Source organism: Oncorhynchus masou, chromosome 5 (genome assembly GCF_036934945.1).
Source record: "Oncorhynchus masou masou isolate Uvic2021 chromosome 5, UVic_Omas_1.1, whole genome shotgun sequence".
Lineage (NCBI taxonomy): Eukaryota > Metazoa > Chordata > Actinopteri > Salmoniformes > Salmonidae > Oncorhynchus > Oncorhynchus masou.
Genome location: NC_088216.1, coordinates 45,044,730 through 45,063,444, shown reverse-complemented (window position 1 = coordinate 45,063,444; position 18,715 = coordinate 45,044,730). Strand labels below are relative to the sequence as shown.

Genomic DNA, 18,715 nt, shown 5'->3' with positions numbered 1-18,715 from the left:
ATGATACTGTTGTGTATGCTATTGCCCCAACGGTCGACCAGGCTCTAACTGAACTAGTCTGCATTCATTATATTACAGAAAAACTTTATTGACCTGAAATTAGTACTGAATACAGGTAAAACTAAATACAATATATGCTGTTCTCTAGAGCGCATAAAAATAAGTCTGATGATTTAAGCATACAGTTGAAGTCGGAAGTTTACATACACTTAAGTTGGAGTCATTAAAACCTTTTTAACCACTCCACAAATTTCTTGTTAACAAACTATAGTTTTGGCAAATCGCTTAGGACATCTACTTTGTGCATGACACAAAGTTGTTTACAGACAGATTATTTCACTTAAAATTCACTGTATCACAATTCCAGTGGGTCAGAGGTTTATATACACTAAGTTGACTGTGCCTTTAAACAGCTTTGAAAATTCCAGAAAATGATGTCATGACTTCAGAAGCTTCTGATAGGCTAATTCACATCATTTGAGTCAAATTGTACCTGTGGAAGTATTTCAAGGTCTACCTTCAAACTCAGTGCCTCATTACTTGACATCATGGGAAAATCTAAAGAAATTGCCAAGAAAAATTGCTACAAAATAATTGTAGACCTCCACAAGTCTGGTTCATCCTTGGGAGCAATTTCCAAACGCCGGAAGATATCACGTTCATCTGTACAAACAATAGTACACAAGTATAAACACCATGCCACGCAACCGTCATACCGCTCAGAAAGGAGACGCATTCTGTCTCTTGGAGATTAATGTACTTTGGTGCGAAAAGTGCCAATCAATCCCAGAACAACAGGAAAATACCTTGTGAAGATGCTGGAGGAAACAGATACAAAAGTATCGCTATCCACAGTAAAATGAGTCCTATACCGACATAACCTGAAAGGCCGCTCAGCAAGGAGGAAGCCACTGCTCCAAAACCGTCAGACTACAGTTTGCAACTGCACATGGGGACAAAGATCTTACTATTTGGAGAAATGTCCTCTGGTCTGATGAAACAAAAATAGAACTGTTTGGCCATAATGACCATCGTTATGTTTGGAGGAAAAAGGGGGATGCTTGTAAGCCAAAGAACACCATCCCAACCGTGAAGCACGGGGTGGCAGCATCATGTTGTGGGGGTGCTTTGCTGCAAGAGGGACTGGTGCACTTCACAAAATATATGGCATCATGTGGAAGGAACATTATGTGGATATATTGAAGCAACATCTCAAGACATCTGTCAGAAAGTTAAAGCTTGGTCGCAAAATTGTCTTTTAAATGGACAATGATCCCAAGCATACTTCCAAAGTTGTGCCAAAATGGCTGAAGGACAACAAAGTCAAGGTATTGGAGTGGCCATCTCAAATCCCTGACCTCAATCCTATAGAAAGCTTGTGGGCAGAACTGAAAGTGTGTGCGAGCAAGGAGGCCAACAAAACCTGACTCAGTTACACCAGCTCTGTCAGATGGAATGGGCCAAAATTCACCCAACTTATTGTGGGAAGCTTGTGGAAGGCTAATGACACGTTTGACCCAAGTTAAACAATTTAAAGGCAATGCTACCAAATACTAATTGAGTGTATGTAAACTTCTGACCCATTGGGAATGTGATGAAAGAAATAAAAGCTGAAATAAATCCCTCTGCTATTATTCTGACATTTCACATTCTTAAAATAAAGTGGTGATCCTAACTGACCTAAGACATGGAATATTTACTCTGATTAAATGTCAGGAATTGTGAAAAACTGAGTTTAAATGTATTTGGGTAAGGTGTATGTAAACTTCAGACTTCAACTGTATAAAAGCAATAGATACCATTAATAAGAAGGCCTAGATGCATCTTATTTGGTGAGCTACCAAAGTCGCAAGGACAGGCAAACCCCATACTATTGTGGACTTAATTCTTCCTGCTCCTGCGGATATGGCTTGGACAACGCTGGGGGAAAAGTCCCCAAAAAACTATAGACAATGTCTTCATCAAACAACACTGTTTCACAACACATCAGTGACATGGTAGGAGATGTTTTGAAACAATTACTGCTCCGCATACAAGCCAGTGAATTATATGCGTTACAGCTGGATGAGTCAACAGACGTGGCGGGCCTGGCACAGCTCCTGGTATATGTCCATTACGTTTATGGGGGGTCAATTAAGGTAGACATCCTCTTCTGCAAAGCACTGGAAACCAGGACAACATGAGAGGTTATTTTTAAAGTACTGGACAGCATTGTGACATCAAATGGACTTGGGTGGTCAAGATGTATTGGTATCTGTACTGATGGCGCAAAAGCCATGACAGGGAGACATAGTGGAGTGGTAACAGGTGTGCAAGCAGTTGCTCCCGACACCACATGGGTACACTGCAGCATCCACCAAGAGGCTCTTTGCCAAGGGAATGCCTGACAGCTTGAAAGACATTTTGTAATACTTAAGCAAGGTAACTCGTGTGTTTCAGCATTATGCAATATGGTCAGCACCATGTTATGCATTCAACAAGTGCTCTGGTTATCAAGGGGCAAACCATTGAAATTTAAAAAATTTGAACTCATTAGAAAACACTTGTTTGTTTCATGATCGGGTTTCTCACACGACTGGCCTATATGAGTGATGTTTATTCTCGCCTGAATGATCTGAATCTAGGATTACAGGGACTCTCCACAACTATATTCAATGTGCGGGACAAAATTGAGGCTATGATTAAGAAGTTGGAGCTCTTTCTTGTCTGTATTAACAAAGACAACACGCGGCCTCCCGGGTGGCGCAGCTGTGCCATCAGAGACCCTAGGTTCGCGCCCAGGCTCTGTCGTAACCGGCAGCGACCGGGAGGTCTGTTGAGCGACGCATAATTGGCCTAGCTTGGTCGGTAGGGATGTCCTTGTCTCATCGCACACCAGTGACTCCTGTGGCGGGCCAGGTGCAGTGCGGGCTAACCAAGGTTGCCAGGTGCACAGTGTTTCCTCTGACACATTGGTGCGGCTGGCTTCCGGGTTGGATGCGCGCTGTGTTAAGCAGTGTGGCTAGGTTGGGTTGTGTATCGGAGGACACATGACTTTCAACCTTTGTCTCTCCCGTACGGGAGTTGTAGCGATGAGACAAGACAGTAGCTACTACAACAATTGGACACTACGAAATTGGGGAGAAAAAGGGGTAAAAAACAAGAACCTGAGTCAGGTTTTGTTGGAATCCTTGCTCGCACACACTTTCAGTTCTGCCCACAAACTTTCTATAGGCCAGGGATTTGTGATGGCCACTCCAATACCTTGACTTTGTTGTCCTTCAGCCATTTTGGCACAACTTTGGAAGTATGCTTGGGATCATTGTCCATTTAAAAGACAATTTTAAAAGACAAATTTAAAAGACAAATTTGCGACCAAGCAAATGTCTCAAGCTTACGGACAATGTCAAATGTGATATAGCAAAGTACCTGAGTGAGCTGGGTGCGCAATTACGCAGCTACTTTCCCGAAACGGACGACACAAACTGGATTCCTTATCCCCTTCATGCCCTGCCTCCAGTCCACTTAAGATATCTGAACAAGAGATCCTCATCGAAATTGCAACAAGCGGTTCTGTGAAAATTGAATTTAAATCAGAAGCCACTGCCAGATTTCTGGATAGGGATGCGCTCAAGAGTTTCTTGCCATTGCAAATAGCGCTGTGAAGACACTGATGCCCTTGGCAACCACGTACCGATGTGAGTGGATTCTCGGCCCTCACTAGCATGAAAACTAAATACAAGCACAGACTGTGTGGAAAATTATTTAAGACTTAAGACTCCCTCCAATACAACCCAACATTGCAGTTATGTGCATCCTTTCAAGCACACCCTTCTCATTAACCTATGATGAGTTATTCACAATTTTTGATGAACAAATAAGGTTTTGCATGTAAGATGGCTAAATAAAGAGCAAAATTATTTATATTATTATTTGTGCCCTGGTCCTATAAGAGCTCTTTGTTACTTCCCACAAGCCGGGTTGTGACAAAAACTCACACTCATTATGTTTAATAAATGTATCGTGTGTGTGTGGCAGGCTTACAATGATGGCAAAAAACATTTGAGAGGGCGCTGACCCTGGTGCTAGAGGGGCTAAATGTTTGAAGGGGTACGGGACTATGAAAAGTTTGGGAACCACTGCAAGTCTGGGGCAATTCACAAAGCTGATTTGAGGACCTTCACTGATGTTATTTATTTATTATGACCAAGTTTTTCTTTCTGCTTGCATTTTGTATTTAACGTGTGTACTTTCTGTAATTTAGGGCTCATCTGTAAATAAGACCATGGTCTCAGTATGACTCCCCGAAACATTTTTTTTTGTTCAGTGTACCTCAATTACTTTGCACACCCGCACACAAACTCAGTACTGGTACCCCATGTATATAGCCAAGTCATTGTTACTCATACATTTATTACTTGTGTTATTATTTCTCTTTTAATTGTTGGGAAGGGCCTGTAATTTAATATTTCACTGTTAGTCTACACCTATTGTTTATGAAGCAATGACAAATGCATTTATATTTGCTCTTCTGGCAACTGTAGGCCTACTGCATGCATCGCTCAATGACAGTGACAATGAAAGCGATTTGAGTGATGAAAGAAATGCAATGCCGCACACATCAAATAAACCACACAAACAGCCATATGAAATAAGATAAATATTACATCAATATACTTTTTTATTTGTATCATTATTTTCTTTGAAGATTTAATATGGTGTTTTGGCTGTTTTTGATATCATACAATATCCTCAGGTTTAGTCATTTGTAAAAATAAAAAAAAAACATTCAGGAGGTGTGTATAAAATAGGTCACCACCAAAGTAAAGGCAAAGGTCGGTCCACACACATCAAACATATACATAAAAATGTATGCATTTGACCCTATGCATTTCACACACACATTTATATCTCAAACACTCTTTAAAAGTGATGGTTATTTATTTGTTCAACTTAATTTGAGTCTCATTTTTGTTCTCGCATGATCATGAACACTTAAGAAAAGTTCCATGTAAAAAAGCTAAATAATGTCAGCATGCAACAGTCTTTCACAGAAAGACTAGAGAAAGGCAAAAAATTAACTCAAATCTACCCTGTCCTTCACACAAGGAAAAGAGAAGCTACACTCATCCCTTGATACATACAAAAACAAAGTACAGAAACAACTGACAAAAATGATGGTGCCTCTAGAGGTAATCAACTAACCCCTAATTCCTATGCACATGTCCAGGGCCAGGTTTCCCAATAGCAATGGAACATAATGTTTTAACGATGCAGCTTTCCTACAAAACAGCCAAAGATGTAACATGAGTTTCCCAAAACACCAAGCAGATAACATTCGCCAAGTGCGTCATTGAGGCATGTGTTGATACGGATATGACCTAAATAAAGACAGCGCTGTTCTCGGATCAGCGTTCTCCCTTTCAAATCATACCATTCAAATTATTCCACAATACTGACAATGGATGAGCTCCTATTAGAGATCACCTATGGCTACAAACATTGAGGAGGCTTATTTTAATGCTTACCCTATAATACACTAAATCAAGATTTGAAATCATGGGCCTCCCAAGTGGTGCAGTGGTCTAAAGCACTGCAATGCAGTGCTTGAGGCAACACTACAGACACGGGTTTGATCCCAGGCTGTGTCACAGCCGGCCGTGTCCGGGAGACCCATGAGGTGGCGCACAATTGGCCCAGCATCGTCCGGGTTCGGGTAGGGTTAGGCCGGACGGGATTTCCTTGTCCCATCGCACTCTATTGACTCCTTGTGGTGGGCTGGGTGCCTGCAAGCCAACTTCGGGCGTCAGCTGAACGGTGTTTCCTCCGACATATTGGTGCGGTTGGCTTCCGGGTTAAGCGAGCATTGTGTCAAGAAGCAGTGCGGCATGGCAGGGTCGTGTTTCGGAGGACGCATGGCTCTCGACCTTAGTCTCTCACGAGTCCGTAGTGGGAGTTGCAGCGATGGGGCAAGACTAACTACCAATTGGATATCATGAAATTGGGGGAGAAAAAGGGGTAAAAATAAAATACTTATTGAAATCATTGCGCTAATGTAGACTACACATTAAATCTATTGAAACAAAAAATGTAAAGTAGCATATAAATAGCTAAACTCAATTGATAAGAAATGCATTTCAATAAGTAGGTCAATATGTAGCCTAATATATTTATCATTTAATTCAGACATCTCGGTTTTCGTTTGAAGAATCTTATATCCTTCACTTGTTGGTAACAATTGCAAAGACATTGGCAACTTTGTATTTGTAGTCACATTCGTTCTGAAGTTATCAGTGGTAACAGAAAGACAGATAAATATCTTGATTTTGTGTTGAGCGGAGATCTGTGTATAAAGAAGTGACGCGGATGGGCAAAAAAAACATTTAAAAAGACGCACTTTGCTGTTCTATGAGTGGTCGTTAAATAACTGCCCTTTTCCAGTGCAACTTCAGTAACGATGGTTTTGGGAAACAGGTCGGACATTTAACAATGCTCCTACGTAGGTTCAAACAACGAACCAAGCCTTAAGATACATTGGGGAAACCGGGCCCAGACCCGTTACTATTGGGAATGTCTCAGCATAAGGCCAACAACTCCACGTGGCCTATCAAAAGTCAAAGGGAATCTCTGGACAACCACTGCCATGACCAGACCACTAACTGGGGGAAGAACCAGAAGACACTGCGTTCCACACGGGACTGGTGTTGAATACCCCTGCCTAAGACCATAGCTAAGGGTGATCATGAGAGAGAGGGGGGGGGGAATAAATAATAAAGCTAATAACAACTAAGTTTTTCAAATCAGTCAGAATCTAAATAAAATAAGCAGTCTCCATGATTATTCAGAGCAGAACACCTATTTGGCATTTAGAATCTACAGTCATCTCTCCTTCACATCAGTCAAAAAAAAGAAGTGGCCGGCGCTATCTGATTGGTTGTACTCATCCACTGCTTCTTCTCACCTTACGTCTGACTGGATGGTTTTTCCATCGCTACGGCTCTTTAGTTGCCATGGCACGGGGTGGCCCCATACCAGCCAATGAGCATGTCCTCTCTAAGTTTCATAGAAAAGTGTAAGTATTCTCCTGTTTGTTCCATCCTTAAGAACTTATTGTCCTCTTTTATCATACCATTTTTTTTTTGGAGAGAAGGGGAAAAGTCTCCCGAATGTCCATGCAAGGAAACTGTCAAGCAAAGGAAAGTTTCCTTAGGGGGAAAAAAAAAAAAAAAAAAAAAACCTGTCCAATCCAGGGAGTGTATGTGACTGTTGAAAATTGCAATAAAACGTTATACTTTCATTTGAGTTTCTCAGAGGCAGACCTCCCAGCTCGCTACAACATCACTGGTTAATCATCACTATATATATTATATTATATATATAACAAAAGGGGAGCAGAGACTAGGGAACTGAAAGAAGACAGGACAAGGTGCAAGGGAGGATGGAGGGATGCAACAAAGAGATGGTGATGAGATACATGTTGGTGAGGGGAGGGACAACACTGACGTTATGACAGTGAGTGTAACACCAAAAGGAGGAGCAAAGAGGGGGACTGGGGTGGGGTAAGGAGAGATGGCGAGACACGAGAGAAGGCTAGCTCCAGAGTCCTGCGTAGTTGCCGTGAAGGCCCGAGCACAGCGGTCCGCCGGCCACAAACAGCTTGGTGCCAGAATCGTCGTAGCAGTGTGTGTACACAGCGTTGGGGAACGAGTTAATGTCCGAGAAGTAGCTCCTCCACGTCTCGTCGTGATTCTGGGGGAAGAGAGAGAGAAACAGGTGTGAGGGAGGGAGGGTGTGACAGGATGGCAGAAAAACAGAGGAAGAGAACACTGAGGGAGATATTATTCTTATCATTTTGTGCCAGCATCTTGTCAAGGCAGGTCCAAGACACACTAATCTTTGAGGTTTCACTTAACAGTTTACTTCCCAAATGTTTCAATATATCCTGTATAAGTTTATTGCAAAGTTTGACCAGAAGATCTTAGTTTTCAACCCAGCTTTCCACCAAAACCACAGCTTCTTTTTGTTTAAATCTTAAATAAGCTGTTCATAAATATGTTCTGTTTCATGACAATACTGTTTCAATCTAGAAATGCTATACCATGTCATTATGGAGACACGAGCTAATGTCAATATAAAGAAATCCGTCAATTCAAATAAATTCATTAGGCCGTAATCACATGGCTGGGAATACGCATCTGTTGGTCACAGAACACAGAAAACCAGTCAGTACATGGTGTGGCCACCATTTGCCTTGTCCAGCGCGACATCTCCTTTGCATGGAGTTGATCAGGCAGTTGACTGTGGCCTGTGGAATGTCATCCCACTCTTCAATGGCTGTGCGAAGTTGCTGGATATTGGCGGGAACTGGAACACGCTGTCGTACACGTCGATCCAGTGCATCCCAAACCTGCTCAATGGGTGACATGTTAGGTGAGTATGCAGGCCATGGAAGAACTGGGACATTTTCAGCTTCCTGGAATTGTGTACAGATCTTTGCGACATGGGGCCGTGCATTATCATGCTGAAACATCAGGTGATGGCGGCAGATGAATGGAACGACAATAGGCCTCGGGATCTCGTCACGACATCTCTGTGCATTAAAATTTCCATTGATAAAATGCAGTTGTGTTCATTGTCCATAGCTTATGCTTGTCCACACCATAGCCCCACCGCCACCATGGGGAACTCTGTTCAAAGTTATCAGCAAACTGTTCACGCACACAACGCCATACCGTCTGCCATTTGCCCGGTACAGTTGAAACCGGGATTCATCTATGAAGAGCACACTTCTCCAACGTGGCAGTGGCCATCAAAGGTGAGGATTTGCCCACAAGTCTGTTACAACGCCAAACTGCAGTCAGGTCAAGACAGTGTTGAGGACGACGAGCACACAGATGAGCTTCCCTGAGATGGTTTCTGCAAAAATAGTCGGTGGTGCAAACCCACAGTTTCCTTAACTGTCCGGATGGCTGGCCTCGACGATCCCGCAGGTGAAGAAGCCCGATGTGGAGGTTACATGGCCTGCGATTGTCTGTACTGTCAAGTTCTCTAAACCGATGTTGGAGGCGGCATATGGTAGAGAAATTAACAAATTATCTGGCAACAGCTCTGGTGGACATTCCTGCAGTCAGCGTGCCAATTGCATGGTCCCTTAAAACTTGAGACATCTGTGGCATTTCGTTGTGTGACAAAACTGCACATTTTAGTGGCCTTTTATTGTCCCCAGCAAAAGGCGCACATGTGTACTTCTCATACTGTTTAATCAGCTTCTTGATATGCCACACCTGTTAGGTGGATGGATTATTTTGGCAAAGGAGAAATGCTCACAAACAGGAATGTAAACAAATTTGTGCACAAAATTTGAAAGAAATAACCTTTTTGTGCGTATGGAAGATTTCTGGGATCTTTTATTTCAGCTCATGAAACATGGGACAAACACTTTATATTTTGTGTTTATATTTTTGCTCAGTATAGTAATAGGAACTTTCAACTTGACGTGTTCTGCTAAGAGGGGTATACTTTACAAAGTGGAATAACAAATAAAGCGTACCAGCCAGCCCTTCCCTGTGGTGAGTTTAAGAATGCCCTCTCCTGGGCGCTGCCGGAACCCGCCGGCCGAGCTGGAAGGGTCCTCCAAGAACCTCTGGGCTCTAATATCATAGAACAGCAGGGAGCCCTGTCCCGTGCCCACTGTCACTATGTGCTCATAGAAACTCACAGAGCGGATGCCTGGGAAGGAGAGAAAACACACAGACAAGTTAAACCTCGCTTTTAATAGCTTCATAAATGTAAAAAAAATAAGCTGTCATTAACTTTCCGTTCAAAAGTACTGCCTCTGCACTTGTTTGTAATGCCGCATTCAAATGCTCCCCGGAATCTCGTATTTCCCGACATGAGAGCTTTCAAGTGCTTTTGAAGTCAAAAGAACCCTTCAACCAATGAGATTTTAGCTAGCTGGCTAACGTGGCTAATAATAATTTAGCTAGCTTTTCTTACGTTTACAATACAACCAAACTATCTCCATTATTTACAATGAAATAATGCACCAATAATGTAAATTGCTTAGTTTTATCTTTGGTTGAAAGGTGAAAGGTCAGTGAAGTAATGCCACAAGTCGTTAACTCCGGTATCATAATTTTCTCCCGACTTTCCCACTCGTAATCCCGACTTGGAAGGCCATTCAAGTGACATTTCTGAGTCGGAAAGTCATATTTCCACATAATTCCGACACCACTTGAAGGCAGCATAAGTGCAGGGCGGGTCTTGGAGAATGTTTGGGATTTGTTTTGCTTCTTGGTGGAATGTGTTTGTCGTACCTCGTGTTGCCTCTGGAGAAATGAAATGAAATGAAAATTAAAGAAAGTTGACAGAACATTTGTATGCTATTGTGTTTACATACAGTGCATTCGGGAAAGTAGTCAGACTCCTTCCCTTAATCCACATTTTGTTACGTTACAGCCTTATTTTAAAATTGATTAAATTCCCACCCCCATCAATCTACACGCAATACCCCACAATGACTAAGCAAAAATATATTCAGACCCTTTGCTATGAGAATCAAAATTGAGCTCAAGTGCATCCTGTTTCCATTGATCATCCTTGAGATGTTTCTACAACTTGATTGGAGTCCACCTGTGGTAAATTCAATTGATTGGACATAATTTAGAAAGGCACACACCTGTGTATGTACGGACCCACAGTTGACAGTGCATGCCAGAGCAAAAACCAAGCCACGAGGTTGAATACATTTTCCGTAACGCTCTTAGACATGATTGTGTCGAAGAACAGATCTGGGGACGGGTACCAAAACATTTATGTAGCATTGAAGGTCCCCAAGAACACAGTGGCCTCCCTTATTCTTAAATGGAAGAAGTTTGGAACAACCAAGACTTCCTAGAACTGGCCGCCTGGCCAAACTGAACAATCGGCGGAGAAGGGCCTTGATCAGGGAGGTGACCAAGAACTCGATGGTCACTCTGACAGAGCTCCTCTGTGGAGATGGGAGAACCTTCCAGAAGGACAACCATCTCTGCAGCATTCCATCAATCAGGGCTTTATGGTAAGAGTGGCCAGACAGAAGCCACTCCTCAGTAAAAGGCACATGAAAGCCCACTTGGTTTGCCAAAAGGCACCTAAAGGACTCTCTGATTCTTTGGTCTGACAAAACCAAGATTGAACTCTTTGGCCTGAATGCCAAGCATCACGTCTGGAGGAATCCAGGCAACCCTCCCTACGGTGATGCATGGTGCCAGCTAGGGTTGCACATTTTGGGAATATTCAGAGGTGGAAACTTTCCATGGGAATTAATGGGAATAAACGGAAAAATATGCAAATAAATATTAATACCATTTAAATATAAATGTTTTTTTTGCATTGGACATATGTACGATATCATATGGAGACAGAAACATAAACCTTTTACCTTATCATAAGTAGACAAAATCGCAAATGATTAAATCTTTCCAATAGAAATTTAAAAAAACGAATAGAACCTTAATAAAATGAGTTGACTCGTCACATGGGATGATTTCACTGAACAACAAAAGGGAATATTGAATGATACCCAATGATCCATCGCATCTCCCAAAAAACATTTTTCAACATACATCTGTAAAATGATAGTCTAGAATTTAGTCTAGAAACTAAAGTTTTGATTGTCTTCCTCTCAGGCTTCCATGTCTTCTCCCTGGACCTCCTCAATGTCCACCTCTTGAACATCAGACCCTGAGGCCTCATCTTCACAGTCACTTTCCAACCTTGTTGAGGATGGCTCGATGTCAGACTCAAATTTGCCCGGATGGCCACCAATTTTTTAACCCTTGTACTGGCTAGCCTGTTGTGTGCTTTGGTGTGTGTGTTCCCAAACAAGGCCCAGTTGCGCTCTGAGGCGGCTGATGTTGGTGGGATTTGGAGGATGACGGAGGCAACAGGGGAAAGAGCCTCAGATACACAAAGTCCCTTCCACCAGGTGACTGATGAGATATGTTGACACGACTGCCATATTGCATCTCCATTCCAAAACCCTTGCTTGAAATGGAGATGCAGACTGCAAAGAACCTTGCCCTCATCCAAGCCAAGATGGCGAAACACGGTAGCGATGACACCATAGGCCTTGTTGATCTCGAGACAGGATGCTCCAGACAGGATGCTCTTGCTAGCATACTTGGGGTCCAACAGGTACGCTGCGGCATGTATGGGCTTCAGGCAGAAGTCTTCACGCCTTTTGATGCATTTCAGAACTGCAGTTTCCTCTGCTTGGAGCAACATTGAAGTGGGCAGGGCAGTACGTGTTCCTTCTCTTACAACTGCAAGAATAGTCTGAACATCAGACAGGATGGCATTGTCTCCCTCAATCTGTGCAATGGCTACTGCTATAGGTTTCAGGAGTTTCAGGCTGGTGACCACTCTCTCCCAAAATACATCATCCAGGAGGATCCTCTTGATGGGGCTGTCCATATCGGCAGACTGTGCTATGGCCATTTCTTGGAGCGACTCCTTCCCCTCTAGGAGACTGTCAAACATGATGACATCACCACCCCAAAAGGTGTTGCTGGGCAGATTCAATGTGATGCTCTTATTCTTCTCACTTTGCTTGGTGAGGTAGATTGCTGCTATAACTTGATAACCCTTCACATACCTAACCATTTCCTTGGCTCTCTTGTAGAGTGTATCAATTGTTTTCAGTGCCATGATGGCCTTGAGGAGCAGATTCAATGCATGAGCAGCACAGCCAATGGGTGTGATGTGAGGGCAGGACTGCTCCACTTTAGACCAAGCCGCCTTCATGTTCACAGCATTGTCTGGTCACCAGCGCAAATACCTTCTGTGGTCCAAGGTCATTGATGACCACCTTCAGCTCATATGCAATGTAGAGACCGGTGTGTCTGTTGTCCCTCGTGTCTGTGCTCTTGTAGAATGCTGTTTGAGGGGTGGAGATGAAGTAGTTAATTATTCCTTGCCCACAAACATTCGACCACCAATCAGAGATGATTGCAATACAGTTAGCTTTGTCTATGATTTGATTGACCTTCACTTGTACTCTGCATACAGCAAATGAGTAGATAAAGCATGTCTGGTTGGAGGGGTGTATGCTGGCGAAGAACATTCAGAAATCTCTTCCAATACACATTGCCTATGTGTATCAGAGGTGAACCAGTTGCATACACAGCTTGAGCAAAACATTCATCAGCATTTCTTTGACTATATTCCTCCATTGAGTCAAAAAAAAATCTTATTCCAGGAGGACCATGAGCTGTTGCTATCAAAAATCAAAAATGTATAAAATATATTCACCCCAACCAGTATTGTAATCAAAACTTACCAGAAAGCATGAAGTCCTTGGCTCAGACAGTGCAGTAGTGTGGGCTCAATTGCATCTCATTAGTGTGCAAGATCTTGAGAATCAGTTGTACATGTGATGGAAGAATGCACTGTGCATGCAGAGGGTTGCAATTCCATTGAATTGGGGATAGTTTAACCAAAATATGCCACAAGACCAAACAAGACCAAATTGCCTTATGTGTATCCCACAAAAAAGGTTCACTGTTCTAAGCAAACTTTTTTGATGAATTTCAGCAAACTTCCCCAAATTCCAGGGCTTAAATTAAACGTAAAGTTTCCGACTCTTTGCAACCCTAGTGGCAGCATCATGCTGTGGGGATGTTTGTCAGTGGCAAGGACTGGGAGACTAGTCAGGATCGAGGGAAAGATGAACAGAGCAAAGTATAGAGAGATCCTTGATGAAAACCTGCTCCAGAGAGCTCAGGACCTCAGACTGGGGCGAAGGTTCACCTTCCAACAGGACAACAACCCTAAGCACACAGCCAAGACAACGCAGGATTGGCTTCAGGATAAGTCTCTGAATGTCCTCGAGTGGCCCAGCCAGAGTCCGGACTTGAACCCGATCGAACATCTCTGGAGAGTGTCTACAAAGAAGAATGAGAGAAACTCCCCAAATACACGTGTGCCAAGCTTGTAGCGTCATACTCAAGACTGTAACTGCTGCCACCGGTACTTCAACAAAATACTGAGTAAAGGGTCTGAATACTTATGTAAATGTGATTTCATTTTTATTTATTTATATATAAATTCTAAAAAACAGTTTTTGCTTTGTCATTATGGGGTATTGGGTGTAGATTGATTAGGGGGAAAAAACAATTTAATCCGTTTTAGAATAAATCTTTAACTTAACAAAATGTGGAAAAAGTCAAGGGGTCTGAATACTTTCCAAATGCACTGTATCCATTAATGCACCCTTTGTATGTGCATTTGCGTATGTGTGTATGTCAGTATCAAACAGTGTAGTGTGGTGTCAATTCCTCACCGCTTCCTCTCTCCCGGGAACTGACTGATTTGATGTTGTGAGTGGGCTGGCGGGGGTCCAAAAAGGACACATGGGCCTGAGAGCCCACTGCGTACACCGACCAGTCCTGACCATACGCCAGACACACATTCTCTTTGCAGTGAGGCAGCTTCGTTGACAGCAGCTATGGACAACAGATATATTGACTTGTTAGACAGCCTTGTTGAGCTATATGACCAGCCCTAAGGACAAACATGCATACAAATCGTCTTGACCAGAAACATTAGTTTTTTTTGTGGTATGTGAGGACATTTAACAAAATGCAGTAGGGTTCAACACTGACTTATGAGGACACCAAACAGGTCTTCATAATCTTCAAAGTCTGCACATACAGTCACAGAACAAAGCAAAGATTGATAAGCAGAGCGGACCCTGAGATACTCAAACCGACCTTGCTCAAGTTTTGCTCTGCCTTCCAAAGGTGAAAATAGCCATCCAGGGACACTGCACCAAGCTCCTGAGAAAAAGTAAGAAGAGCTAGCATGTAGGTCCCCAATTACAACACAGATGTGTACTGGGAAACACAGGCAATGGTTTGTCTCTGAGGGATAGGAGGGTGGTGTGGCTGACCTTGTGGTTGTTGTTGAAGGCCAGGGCCCTCACTTTGCAGTTGTACGGGTTAGTGTATTCCTTGGGGATGTCCTCCAGGGCACGGTGGGAGATATGAGAGTAGCAGGGGACCCCCTCCTCATCCTGCTGTCTCATAGCCTGGCTCAGCACCCCCTCGGACACCTCCCACAGTCCCATGGAACCGTCCCGGGACCCTGGGGAGTAGCAGCACATTATTGGTTGGTAGATTTCATATGGAGGCATTATATACATGAAAAACTATCGAGGATGAACAAAAGTTTGAAGTTCTCCCGGTGGCAATTTGTCACTTCAAATCTAATTTTATTGGTCACATGCGCCGAATACAACAGGTGTAGACGTTACTGTGAAATGCTTGCTTAAGAGTTCTTTCCAATGATATAGAGTTAAAAAATATGACAAATAGTAACAAGGAATAAAATACACAAGAATGAAGCAATAGACAGGGAGTACCAGATCAATGTGCAGGGGTACGAGGTATTTGAGGTAGATACAGTTGAAGTTGTAAGTTTACATACACCTTAGCCAAATACATTTAAACTCAGTTTTCAGAACTCCTGACATTAAATCAGAGTAGAAATCCACTTAGGTCAGTTAGGATCACCAGTTCAGTTTAAGAATGTGAAATGTCAGAATAATAAGAGATAATTATTTATTTCAGCTTTTATTTCTTTCATCACATTCTCAGTGGGTCAGAAGTTTACATACACTCAATTAGTATTTGGTAGCATTGCCTTTAAATTGTTTAACTTGGGTCAAACGTTGAGTAGCCTTCCACAAGCTTCTCAAAATAAGTTGGGTGAATAATGGCCCATCCCGCCTGACAGAGCTGGTGTAACTAAGTCAGGTTTGTGGGCCTCCTGGCTCGCACATGCTTTTTCAGTTCTGCCCGCAAATCTTCTAGAAGATTGAGATCATGGCTTTGTGATGGCCACTCCAATACCTTGACTTTGTTGTCCGTAAGCCATTTTGGCACAACTTTGGAAGTATGCTTGGGGTCATTGCCCATTTGCGACCAAGCTTCAACTTCCTGACTGATATCTTGAGATGTTGCTTCAATATATCCACATAATGTTCCTTCCTCCTGATGTGCACTTCACAAAATAGATGACCAGTCCATCCTGCAGCAAAGCACCCCCACAACATGATGCTGCCACCCCCGTGCTTCACGGTTGGGATGGTGTTCTTCGGCTTGCAAGCATCCCCCTTTTTCCCACAAACATAATGATGGTCATTATGGCCAAACAGTTCTATTTATGTTTTATCAAACGAGAGGACATTTCTCCAAAAAGTACGATCTTTGTCCCCATGTGCAGTTGCAAACCGTAGTCTGGCTTTTTTATGACGGTTTTGGAGCAGTGGCTTCTTCCTTGCTGAGCGGCCTTTCAGGTTGTCGATATAGGACTTGTTTTACTGCGGATATAGATACTTTTGTACCGGTTTCCTCCAGCATCTTCACAAGGTCCTTTGCGGTTGTTCTGGGATTGATTTTCACTTTTCGCACCATAGTACGTTCATCTCTAGGAACCAGAACATGTCTCCATCCTGAGCGGTATGACGGCTGCATGGTCCCATGGTGTTAATACTTGTGTACTATTGTTTGTACAGATGAACGTGGTACCTTCAGGCATTTGGAACTTGCTCCCAAGGATGAACCAGACTTGTCAAAGTATACAATTTTTTTTTCTGCGGACTTGGCTGATTTTCTATGATTTTCCCATGATGTCAAGCAAAGAGCCACTGAGTTTGAAGGTAGGCCTTGAAATACATCCACAGGTACACCTCCAATTGACTCAAATGATGTCAAATAGCCTATCAGAAGCTTCTATAGCCATGACGACATTTTCTGGAATTTTCCAAGCGGTTTAAAGGCACAGTCAACATAGTGTATGTAAACTTCTGACCCACTGGAATTGTGATATAGTGAATTATAAGTGAAATAATCTGTCTGTAAACAATTGTTGGAAAAATTACTTGTGTCATGCACAAAGTAGATATCCTAACCAACTTAACCAACCTAACCAGAAATTTGTGGAGTGTTTGAAAAACTGATTTTAATGACTCCAACCTAAGTGTACGTAAACTGTACGTAAACTGTACGTAAACTTCCGACTTCAACTGTATGTACATAAAAGGGATGGTTAAGTGACTAGGCACCACAATATATAAGTGTAAGCAGCAGCATATGATGTGTGTGTGTGTGTTCGCACATATGTAAATGTGTTTTGTGTGAGTGTCAGTGTAGTGTGTGAGTATACACTATATACACACACAATAGTATGTGGACACCCCTTCAAACTAGTGGATTTATCAGCCACACCCATCGCTGACAGGTCTATAAAATAAAGCACACAGCCATGCAATCTCCATGGACAAACATTGGCAGTAGAAAGTCATTACTGAAGAGCTCTGAGACGTTCAACGTGACACAGTCATAGAATTTCACCTCTCCAACAAGTCAGTTTGTCAAATTTCTACCATGCTAGAGCTACCCCGGTCAACTGTATGTGCTGTTATTGTGAAGTGGAAACCTCTAGGAGCAACAATGGCTCAGCAGCGAAGTGAGAGGCCACACAAGCTCACGGGACAGGTCCCCCATGTGCAACATTCAGTACTAAGTTCCAAACTGCCTCTGGAAGCAACGTCAGCACAAGAACTGTTTGTCGGGAGCTTCATGAAATTTTTTCCATGGCTGCACACTTGCACACAAGCCTAAGATAACCATGCGCAATGCCAAGCGTTGGCTGGAGTGGTGCATTACGCTTCACCATCTGGCCATCCGACAGACGAATCTGGGTTTAGCGGATGCCAGGAGAATGCTACCTGCCGAATGTATAGTGCCAAATGTAAAGTTTTTTTGGAGGAGGCATTATGGTCTGTGGCTGCTTTTAATGGTTTGTGCTAGGCTCCTGAGTTCCAGTGAAGGGAAATCTTAACGCTACAGCATACAATGACATTAACAATGATTCTGTGCTTCCAACTTTGTGGCAACAGTTTGGAGAAGACCCAAACTGGTCCATACAGAAATTTGTTTGTCAAGATCAGTGTGGAAGAACTTGACTGGCCTGTACAGAGCCCAGACCTCAACCCCATCAAACACCTTTGGGATGAATTGGAACACTGACTGGGAGCCAGGCTATAGCTGAATGGAAGCAAGTCCCCGCAGCAATGTTCCGACATCTAGTGGAAAGCTTTCCCAGAGGAGTGGAGGCTGTTATAGCAAAGAGGGGTGTGTGGGGGGGACCAACTCCATATTAATGCCCATTATTTTTGAATGAGATGGTTGACAATCAGGTGTCCACATACTTTTGCTCATGTAGTGTATAGTTTTGTGAGTGTAGACTCACTGCAATATAGGGTCAATTTGAACTATTTAGCAGTCTTTTGGCTTCGGGGTAGAAGCTGTCTCCGAGCCTGTTGGCCTGAGAGCAGATGCTCCGGTACTGTTTGCCAGACAGTAGCAGAGTGAAGTCCGTCTTGGGTGGCTGAAGTTGACAATTTTCCAGGCCTTCCTCTTGACACAGTCTAATATCAAAGTCCTGGATGGCAAGGAACTCGGCGCAGTGATTTGCTTTGAGGTTGAGGGCGGTGCATTTGCCATACCAAGCGGTGATGCAGCCAGTCAGATGCTGTTGATGGTGCAGCTGTAGAACTTTGGGGGTCCGAGGGCCCATGCCTAATCTTTTCAGCCTACTCGTGGGGGGAAGAGGCATTGTCGTGCACGCTTTACAACAACCGTGCGGGTGTGTGTGTACCATGTTAAGTCCTTAGTGATGTGGACGCCAA

The 18,715-nt window shown here is 43.1% G+C and overlaps 1 protein-coding gene across 4 annotated transcripts in view; it reads right to left on the bottom strand.

Annotated features, from left to right (window-relative positions):
- Positions 1 to 4,626: 4,626 nt before the first annotated feature.
- The window catches only part of LOC135539649 (DDB1- and CUL4-associated factor 12-like), a 31,999-nt gene continuing 17,910 nt past the window's right edge, over positions 4,627 to 18,715 (bottom strand). Inside the window, exons 5-10 of one of the 4 annotated variants that reach the window (XM_064965666.1) lie at positions 14,912 to 15,105; positions 14,733 to 14,798; positions 14,303 to 14,465; positions 10,296 to 10,307; positions 9,530 to 9,708; positions 4,627 to 7,728 (exon numbers count right to left, since the gene is read on the bottom strand). In XM_064965666.1, coding sequence (XP_064821738.1) covers positions 7,570 to 7,728; positions 9,530 to 9,708; positions 10,296 to 10,307; positions 14,303 to 14,465; positions 14,733 to 14,798; positions 14,912 to 15,105 — 773 coding nt within the window. In that variant the 3' untranslated portion in view covers positions 4,627 to 7,569. Of the gene's footprint in view, positions 7,729 to 9,529; positions 10,308 to 13,733; positions 13,905 to 14,302; positions 14,466 to 14,732; positions 14,799 to 14,911; positions 15,106 to 18,715 lie in introns of those variants that run through there. The other 3 variants (XM_064965667.1, XM_064965668.1, XM_064965669.1) reach the window with 3 other exon arrangements.